The 10,425-nt window shown below is 46.3% G+C and overlaps 1 protein-coding gene across 1 annotated transcript in view; it reads left to right on the forward strand.

Moving 5' to 3' along the window:
• The window catches only part of Tnfsf10 (TNF superfamily member 10), an 18,737-nt gene extending 8,354 nt beyond the window's left edge, over nucleotides 1–10,383 (forward strand). The window contains exons 3-5 of the mRNA XM_031376469.1: nucleotides 2,513–2,555; nucleotides 8,124–8,228; nucleotides 9,627–10,383. Coding sequence (XP_031232329.1) covers nucleotides 2,513–2,555; nucleotides 8,124–8,228; nucleotides 9,627–10,072 — 594 coding nt within the window. The 3' untranslated portion in view covers nucleotides 10,073–10,383. The remainder of the gene's footprint in view (nucleotides 1–2,512; nucleotides 2,556–8,123; nucleotides 8,229–9,626) is intronic.
• The last annotated feature ends 42 nt before the right edge of the window (nucleotides 10,384–10,425 follow it).

The raw sequence follows: 10,425 nt of genomic DNA on the forward strand, positions 1-10,425 counted from the left end.
TTTTTTTTTTTTTTTGCAAACATGTAAAGAAGAAATGGGGCAAGGGAACAAGAGATATGTTGAAAAGTTGAAGGTGAGGTTACCGCAATTCACTGTCAACAAATGACAAGTAGGTGGACGCTGCTTTGCTGGGATCTCTGGCAGAAAGCTCTGGTGGCTAACAGTTCATTCAGCTTGCTGAATGTGGTTAACTGATTTTACTTTTAGATTAAGTCAAATCAGTTCCATCTCTGCCCGCTTCCTTCTTCAGCGATGGCATTTACAAATATTTGCCTTCTGCCTTTCTGAAAAGGTCAGATGGAGGCACCGATATTAAAAATACTTTGCAAACTAAGAGGCCCCATATATGAGGTCACTGTCTAAGGAGAGAGTGGGAGATCCCAGTGTGGGAGGACGGATGTCTTATGTCAGATATATCTAGGAGTCCGTTGTTTGTTCCATGATGTTGTCCTGATGATCGGGGCTCCAGTGGGCAACTTGAGCAGTATTCACCGTAGAGTCCAGACAGCACCTGGAATGTGGCTTCTATGTCAAACGAACTGGTTTTCTGGCTGTGTGAACACTCCCTGGCTGGGTGCTGTTACCAACAGTAAGTTGGTAAGGTGACTGTACAGGACATTCAGGAAAAGCCCAGGCTTTGCCCAGGCGTGAAGGAACCTCAGATTTGGGATTTCCAAAGCCTTTGGCTCAAGGGGCTCAGTGAGCCATCAGGAAGAGAGACTTGAACTAGGGAGGAGTCTGGAGGCTGAGGTGCTAGCAGGTACAAGGGCCAACCAAGGAGAAGATATAGGGGAATTTACATGATAGATTTTTCTGTGTCACTCTCCACTAATTCCTTTTCACCCTCCCAGACTCACCCTGGAAAGCCAGGGTAGAGAGGAGCTGGGAGGCAGAGGGCATCAAGCAGATGGATGTGAGTGCACAAGAGGAATTTCATACTCTGCTCAGGCACGCTGAGCCCTCTATTTCCTGTAAACATCTGCCCATTTTGAACATCTGCCCATTGGAATTCTGAGAGCAGCTCCCCAGGAAGGAATCATTGTTATGCTTTCCTTTTCTCTCCTTCTTTCCTTCCTTCCTTTCTTCCTTCCTTCCTTCCTTCTTTCTTTCTTTCTTTCATTCTTTCTTTCATTCTTTCTTTCTTTCCTTCTCTTTTTTTCGAGACAGGGTTTCTCTGTGTAGCCCTGGCTGTCCTGGAACTCACTCTGTAGACCAGGCTGGCCTTGAACTCAAAAATCCGCCTGCCTCTGCCTCCCAAGTGCTAGGATTAAAGGCATGCACCACCACCGCCCGGCCATTGTTATACTTTCTTAACACATATATTCAGACAGATGTCACAGGTCAGATCAGCTAAGGAACATGAGCCTTCTTAAGAAGATAGGGGAGAAAGCCTTGACTGTGGTCACCTGACCTGCTCCTAGTCATTTATGCATACCCTTCCCTGTCACTTGCCTTCTTCCTCCCTCAATCCCTACCTCCCATTCCTTTCCTTCCTCTCTCTTTCTCCCTTCCTTTTCTTTCTCCCCTCCTTTCTTCTTTCCTTCCTGTCCTAGAATAAGAGGAAGAAAGAGAAACAGAAAAGAGGTGAGTGTTCGAGTCCATCTTACTCCTCGTCCCTTCTCCAGAGCCGGTGGGGCCAACTCCACTGAATGCTGCCTCAGCTGGGGGGAGGGGTCGAAGCAGAGGAAGGACAGAGAGCTCCTACTCTATGGTGTGGGACACAGCTGCTGTGCTCCTGAATTTGCAGTGAGGGGGTAATGATGGTACAGATCCTGAAAGTGACAAGGGATGAGTAGGGAGGTTCAAATGTCATAGTGACTAAAACCAGGCTCTGCTCCCGAAATAGAAAGACCCACTATTCTCTTTTACACTGATTTTCTCTAATGGTTACTACAAAAGCCCGGTTGGGGGTGTTGCAAGATGTTTAGCAAGGTATGGGACTTTGCTGCCATTTCTTTGGGCATGAACTTAGCATTATCAAAAGTAGAGAGTAACATGGTGGTGCCAAGTCAGACATTTATAGAGTGAGCATATCTGTGGGCATGGTTCAGGTCTGCGTAATCGCTCCAGAGGCTGGTATCACATACAGGCAAATGCATGCACTTGTTTACATGCACACGCGCACACGCGCGCGCACACACACACACACACACGTGTACACACACGCACAGGCACACATGCATGCGCACCTGCATATCCACACAGAGAGAAGGAACATGGTTATCATCAGCTTCATGGAGCCCTGGAGACATGGCTGACCTAAGCAGTAACTATGCCCTTCCTTCCTAGCTGCTCCAAGTGTCAATCAGAACTTTCAGATTGTCCCTCCATCTTGGTATCTCAGGATCCATCCCAGGTCCCCCACCGACCCCTATGCTTAGATAAAAGAAGTCCTTCTGTGTGGATGTCACTGTAGAAGTGTTCTGTTCCATGGCAGGAAGAACCTCTAGGAGCACGTGTACTCTGTTATATTTTGGGGGGCATTAACACCCTTCTTCAATATTTTTTGTAGGTGACTTTGAAAACCTTTCAGGAAACCATTTCTACAATTCCAGGTAGTAATATTTTGATATTTTATTTACTACTGTCTATGTCACAGCTCACTAGCTCTGCAGTCTCTCCTTGCTCCCGTACATACACAGCAGTCAAGACCCACTCACCATCTTAAGCTGTTCCTTGACTCTGTCTGCTCAGCCAGACACTGGGGACCGGGAGCTAGGGATTAACCTCATGGCCTCCTCATGGCCTCCTCATGGCCAGAGCTTCATTCTTTCTTTATCTTTTTTTTTTCTCATATGAACTTTCCGTCTACTTCAATTTCTACCCTGGTTTAATTATTTTTGCTATAAGTAAACCATCTTAAGTACTATTTAGGAAGTAAAATAGATAAAATCTCCAAAAACTACCCATCTTCTTCTGCCTCTGACCGCAAGGCTTTTCTTGACCACAAACCCCTCAGGGTGTCAGTTCTTCCCCAGGAAACTATCTACCTACCCATGATCTCATCTGTGCTTCCTCCTGAGGCCACACACACAGCGGTCTGTTAGTGCTCAGTGGCCTGTTAGGGCTCAGTGGCCTGTTAGTGCTCAGTGGCCTGTTAGTGCTCAGTGGCCTGTTTGTTAGTGCTCAGTGGCCTGTTTGTTAGTGCTCAGTGGCCTGTTAGTGCTCAGTGGCTTGTTAGTGCTCAGTGGCCTGTTAGTGCTCAGTGGCCTGTTAGTGCTCAGCGGCCTGTTAGTGCTCAGCAACCTGTTAGTTAGTGCTCAGTGTCCTGTTAGTGCTCAGTGTCCTGTTAGTGCTCAGTGTCCTGTTAGTGCTCAGCGGCCTGTTAGTGCTCAGCGGCCTGTTAGTTAGTGCTCAGTGTCCTGTTAGTGCTCAGTGTCCTGTTAGTGCTCAGCGGCCTGTTAGTGCTCAGCGGCCTGTTAGTGCTCAGCGGCCTGTTAGTGCTCAGCGGCCTGTTAGTGCTCAGTGGCCTGTTAGTTAGTGCTCAGTGGCCTGTTAGCGCTCAGTGGCCTGTTAGCGCTCAGTGGCCTGTTAGTGCTCAGCTAACCCGGTTCTCACAGTGCTTGCCCAGGCTTATTTAGTCTGCCATTGGTTCTCCCTCTCCCTCTCCTGGCCCCCTCTCACTCTGTCCCAGCTCTTTGGTTCACGGAAGTCTCTCCTTGGCACATTTGTAAGTAAGCTCCCCCGTATCTTGATATTTCTATCACCCTTACATACCTTGATTGTCTCGTATTTTTATGTATAATCTTATCCATGTGGTGTTTTCTCACCCACCACATTGAAATTACTATGAATAGAAAATTTGCCAAGTCTTAATGGCGTTCTTCACAGGCCGGAGAAGACAATCTTAAAATTCATATTGAAGCATGTAAGACCCCCACATACCCAAAGCAACCCCAAGCTTAAAGAATGATGCTGGGGGGATCACTCTCCCTGATTTCAGGTTAGACTACAGAATCACAACAACAATGACAGCATGGGACAGATGCGAAAGTGGATGAGGAGATCGCTGAAACAGAATAAAGGAAGACAGTCGTAGCCCACAGAGGTACAAATACCTGATGTGGTGGTTTGAATACGCTTGGCCCAGGGCATGGCACTATTAGGAGGTGTGGCCTTGTTGGAGGAAGTGCGTCACTGTGGCTATGGGCTTTAATACCTTTGTCCTAGCTGCCTGGAAGCAATAGTCTCCTAACAGCCTTCAGATAAAGATGTAAAACTCTCAGCTCCTCTTACACCATGTTGCCATGTTCCCGCCTTGATGAAAATGGTCTGAACCTCTAAACCTGTAAGTCAGCCCCAATGAAATGTTGGCTTTATAGGAGTTGCCTTGGTCATGGTGTCTGTTCACAGCAGTAAAACCCCAACTAAGACACCCGATTTTTGACAAAGAGGTCAGAAATACACTTTGGATAAAAGTTTGTTCAACAAACAATGCACACATCCACACAAAGAAGAGGGAAAGAAGAGAGGCAACTTAGAATGCATTGAAGACCCTAATATAAACCTAGAAACTACCAGAGAAAAGAAGATAAACACAGGCAAGGACTTTCTGAAAAGGACTCGGGTCACACAAATGTCACTAACTGACAAATGGGACTTTGTGAAACTAAAGCACTTCTGTACAGCAAAGGACATCATTTATTGAAGAAATAGACAGCCTACAAAATGGGAAGAAATCTTTGCTCGCTATATGTAGCCATATATATATGTGTATATATATATATACATATACACATATATACATATACACATATATACATACATACATACATATAAGCTATACATAAGAGAATTAATATCTAAAATGCATGAAAAAAACTCAGAGCACTCAAGGACACATATGACCCACTCAATAAATGAACAGCCCGTTCTCAAAAGATGAGCCACAATTTCCAGTAACACAGGAAATACATGTTCACCCTCACTAGCCATTAGAGAAATGTAAATTAAAACGCTGACATTTCATCTCACCCCAGTCAAAATGGTACTTAACAGCAATCGCTGAGGAAACTGAGAGCCCTTCTATACTACTGGTGGAAATGTTGAATAGTTCAGCCAATAGGGAAACAAACATGGTGTTTCCACTGACAAATGGGACTTCATGAAATTAAAACACTGATGTTTTATGGTGGCCCTGAAAACACCAAAGGTGAGTCTTCCACATGACCCATTGTGCATGAAGATTACTAAATCAAGATACCACAGAGATACTAGCATGTTGATGCTTAATGTGGCTCTATTTAAAATAGGTAAACATGGCACCAATTTATGTGACCTATGAGAGGAAGGGAAGACAAAATATGGTATACACACAGCAGGACTTCCTCAACTGGAAAGAACGAAGTTACATCATTCTTGTGAAAATGGATGTAAGAAGAGATATTAAGTGAACCAAACCCCTTTCAGAAAGGCAGCCATTGCATGCTTTCTCGTAGGCACAGATCCCAGAGTTTATATAAAAACATGCAATTATGTCCATATGTATATATGACATAAAAATAGAAATGAAACTATGGATCATGGGAACTAACAAGAAGTGGGAGGTAGGAAGGAGGCAGGGGGATGGGGAATCTGCTCAACGTGTAGTGTATTTGTATGACAATGTTCTTATGGAAGACAGAACCATTGTATCATGAAAAAATATGTATAATAAGAAAATTAAAGGTTCAGATTTTAGCTCTCAAGTCCAAGCTTTGTTATAGCCTTGAAATGATCTCAAATGCAAACTGGATCTGTCTATTTAAAAACAAAGGGTTGAAGGGTTAGGTGCAGGCGTGCCATGACTCGTAACCGTGATGGTCAGTGGAGCATTGACACATTGACCTGGACAGTTGCACACTGTGAGATTAATTGTAAACGACTCTGTAGCTTGACCTCACACTTAGTCTTTCATATACTCCCAGCATGCAGCCACTCTTACGAATTCACAGCTAATGTGGCTGCTTCAGGAGCGGTGCTGGCATTGGGATGATGCGGAGCTTACTGTGGCTCTTGTCTGACCATCACACACCTTTGGGAAATGTTCTATATTTTTAAGAATTCTGAATGCTATAAGAAAGAGGTGCCAAGTCACTCAGAAAAGTCAGTCCATCAGAGTAACTGCTGGCCTCTCAGCAGAAACCCTGAAGGCCAGGAGGTCAGGACTGATGCTTTTCAAGCCCCAGAATAAATAAGGTAACTTCCAATCAAGACCAGTACGTCAAGGGCCAACAGGGTGGTTCAGCTGGTAAAGGAGCTGACAAACTGAATTGAATCATAGAATGTGCATGATGAACCATTTCAAAAAGTTGGCCTCCACAAGAATGCTGCAGAATGAACACACACACACACACACTAGGTCATGTGGAAGATTAGTGGTTAGTGTTTTCAGGACTTCCACACTTGTTTCCGTACTGGCCGGACTCTTCAGTATTTCCACCAGCAGTGCAGACGGGTCCCCACTTCCCCGTTTTGACTGGGGTGATATGATACACACAGACGTCTGTTCTATTAGAGCCATGAGGGAGGAGAGATCAGCCGCCACCACCAAGGCTTCAGGTTCCAAAGTGGAGCGCTAGACAGAGCAAGACACCTGACATCCTCCTCTGACCTCTGCACGCGGGCGCACGATGGGCGCAACCTCCACACCACCCCTCCATTCATCCACCCTCACCCCACCATGCTCGTTTCAGAACCCTGCACAGTCTATCAAGTTTCTTAGCTCGCTCAGGAGATATTTCTGCTTTGAGAAGAAAACAATGGCTTCCTCAAATACAAGAACAACATTAATAAGCGACTTATAACTAATACCAGATAAATAGAAATGGTTTCTCCTTTCTCATTCACTGCCTCCCTATGAAAACCTACTACCTGCTTTTGCTTCCGGAGCCCCGACCCAGAGGATGGACCACTGTGTTCAACCTTGTAACTTGCCTAGTAGCCTCCAGCCTCTCTCTCTCTCTGCCCACCAAACTAGACCTTGACATAAGTTGACCCGAAGCAGGAAACACTTCTTTACACCCTCCGGTGTCTTGGGGAGGCAGCCTAAGTCTTGTGTAGTTTGTTTCCTTCCAGTTGGACCTGCACGTCCTTCCTTTCTTCTGTCCCGGGGCCGTGGCTTTAGCTCTCTGGAAACATCTCTCTTCCATCACGACAGACCCAAGGCCTATCCAGCTTTGCCTTACTTATCGGCACACCTCTGCTTCTTGATTATTTGTAGGCTTTCTCCTCGTCCCTAGATGGGTGCCTGGGATAGATGTGGTGATCACTTTAACTGACAGGGATAAGGAGCCAAAGAGTTCTTAACGGTGTCTCCACAGCAAACCCTCCCTTGACCCCAGCTCTCCGATAGCTAGCTAGGACTCTGTCCTTCCTCTGCTTGGGGGTTTCCCCCTTACCTCTCCTTCCCATAAATAATTATTTCATTTTCCAATTAGTATTTTCCATAAAATACAGTAAGTTCCACGAAGACTCAGTTGAATCGATGGTTAATCTACAATAGCTCTGCATAGTGTGGTATACTTTCTTGTCATTGCCAATATCTGCTTGTTGATAGACTATAATCTGTCTTAACCAAACTCAGGCAGGAATGGGGATTTAAAGTCATTATTGTATAAGATTTATATTATGCACGTGTACATCTGGATGCCTAAGTGTGTGCCTGTACGCGCACTTTGGAGGTCAGAAGAGGCTGTCAAGGGTTATCCTTTAAGAGTTTCTGCCTATTCCCTTTAGATATGGTCTCTCACAGAGAGTCCTGGGGTTAGGATGGCAGCCAGATGACTCCAGCTCTCTTCTTGTCTCCATTCAAATCTTCCCCCAAGGCTTTCTCCTGGGGATACAGCATGTGGCCATGCCTGAGGTTTTAGGTGGGCGCTGAGAATCTAAACTCAGATCCTCCTGTTTGCCCTGGAAATGGAGTTACAGAGCAGTGTTGAGAGCCGCGTGGGTGGAGGGTTCAAACCCCGGTCTCCAGAAGAGCGGCCACCTCTCCAGCCCCACTCTTTGGGCTGTTTTACGTTTATGAAACCAGAGGACCAGTTTGGGAAGTCCCGGTGCTGAGGATGCTGGGTCAGACACAAGTGTGTGAGCTGGGCGGTGTACTCACAAGTGCTGATGTTTTTCTGTGATGTGTCTTTTAGAAAAGCAGCTAAGTACTCCTCCCTTGCCCGGAGGTAGGAGACCTCAGAAAGTGGCAGCTCACATTACCGGGAATACTCGGAGAAACTACTCAGCCTTACTTCCACGTAAGAGAATGAGGGCTGGGGTGGGGGCTGGCAACAGAGCGGGGGGGTGGGGTGGGGGGGGGGAGAGATGGCACCTGGCATTTGCGAGGCTCTGGAACTGGTGAGAGCAGTTTCACGGGTATCTGAAGTATCTCTGCGACTTTAAGTGTTCAGCAGTGATCTAGTCTCAGATGGCTGTTTTGTGAAACAGGAAGACACACAGGGAACTTGCTAACTCTGCCATAGCTGGAGAAGGGTGCGTGAGAGAGCACTGTGTGTCACCTTTGCTGCTGCCGCTTCTTGCATTTTCTTTCCCTGCCCTCCTTCCCCACTACCCCCTTTCTTTTCCTCTCTCTCTCTCTCTCTCTCTCTCTTTTTTTAAACAATGCTCCAAACTCTTCTGTCTCACGTTCCCGAGGGCTGGGATAGCAGGCACCACCACACTCAGACCTTTTAAATATTTAAAGTAGTATTCTCTCTATATACCTCCCCCTCTCTCCCCTCTTTTCCCTCTGTCTCTTCCTCTTCCTCTCCCTGTTCTTCCCCTCCCTTCATCTCTCCCCTCTCCTCCTCCTCCTCTTGTATCTTCCATCTCAAAACTTCGAATCCACAGCCTTTGCCCTCACCGCAATCTAATCCACAGCATTTCTCTTCACCACAAAGCACTAGGACCTTCCACCACAAGGATACTTTTGAACCACAGGGAACTGCAGACCTTTGGTGAATGTGTGTGTGTGTGTGTGTGTGTGTGTGTGTGTGTGTGTATGTGTATATGGCATAGCTGATAAGAGGGACAGTAAGCATGTCAAAATGATCCAGGAACCTCCAAATTTTCATGTGCCTCGCCTTTGTGGTCCAGGTCAGATGAAAAGTGTAAGATGTTGGATTTTGGATTGACATTGTGCGCAAGCCCAATGAAAAAACTGTGCTTGCTTTGAGAAGCCTGTTAGAGCTGTCTCCTGAGAGGCTCTACCAGTGCCTGGAGCTGAAGGGGTTTACAGCCCCTTAGGAGGAACAACAATATGAACTAACCAGTACCCCCAGAGCTCCCAGAGACTAAACCACCAATCAAAGAGTACACATGGTGGGACTCATGGCTCCAGCTGCCTATGTAGCAGAGGATGGCCTTGTCAGTCATCAATGGGAGGAGAGGCCCTTGGTCCTGTGAAGGCTCTATGACCCAGTGTAGGGGAATGCCAGGGCCAGGAAGTGGAAGAGGGTGGGTTGGGGAGCAGGGGGAGCAGAGAGGGAATAGGGGGTTTTCAGAGTGGAAATCAGGAAAGGGGATAACATAATGTAAATAAAGAAAATATCTAATAATGAAAAAGAAAAAGAAGAGATTGGCTGTGCAGAGTGGCTGAGGTGTAAACTTCGACATAAACTTCCTCCTGCTAACTGTTTCTTTCGTTTCCATTGTAGTCTCCAAGGATGGGAAGACCTTGGGCCGGAAGATAGTGTCCTGGGAGTCGACTCGGAAAGGGCATTCATTCGTCAACCATGTGATTTTTAGGGAGGGAGAGCTGGTCATCCAGCACGAGGGCCTGTATTACATCTATTCCCAAACGTACTTCCGATTTCAGGAGTCTGAGGAAGCTTCCAAGTCAGTCAGAAAGGACGGAGTGAGAATCAAACAGATGGTGCAGTACATCTACAAACACACCAGCTATCCGGATCCCATCATGCTGATGAAGAGCGCCAGAAACAGTTGTTGGTCCAGAGATGCCGAGTATGGGCTGTACTCCATCTATCAAGGGGGGCTTTTCGAGCTCAAAAGAAATGACAGGATTTTTGTTTCTGTGACAAATGAGCATCTGATGGACTTGGATCAAGAAGCCAGCTTTTTTGGAGCCTTTTTAATTAACTAAATGACCCGCAGAGATCAAACACAGCCCTAAAATACCCAGTGATCTTCTAGGTTGAAGGCATGCCTGGAAAGTGGTTGAACTGGTTAGGGTACGGCCTGGCTGCAGAAACCTCAGGACAGATGTGACAGAAAGGCAGCTGGAACACAGTAGTCACAGGCCAACAGCCCAGCCACAGGCACTTTCAGTGTTTCATCGAGGGACTTACTTTCTTCCCTCAAAGTGAGATCACTGCAGCCTTTTAGTGATGTACCAGTTTGCAGAGATCTGGAAGTCCAGTTTCTAAACACTTAGGCAACAATTGACAATTTTCACCTTTGTTATCTGGTTCAGCGGAGTGAAACCTAGTGCTCCAG

Source organism: Mastomys coucha, unplaced genomic scaffold (assembly GCF_008632895.1).
Source record: "Mastomys coucha isolate ucsf_1 unplaced genomic scaffold, UCSF_Mcou_1 pScaffold17, whole genome shotgun sequence".
NCBI lineage: Eukaryota > Metazoa > Chordata > Mammalia > Rodentia > Muridae > Mastomys > Mastomys coucha.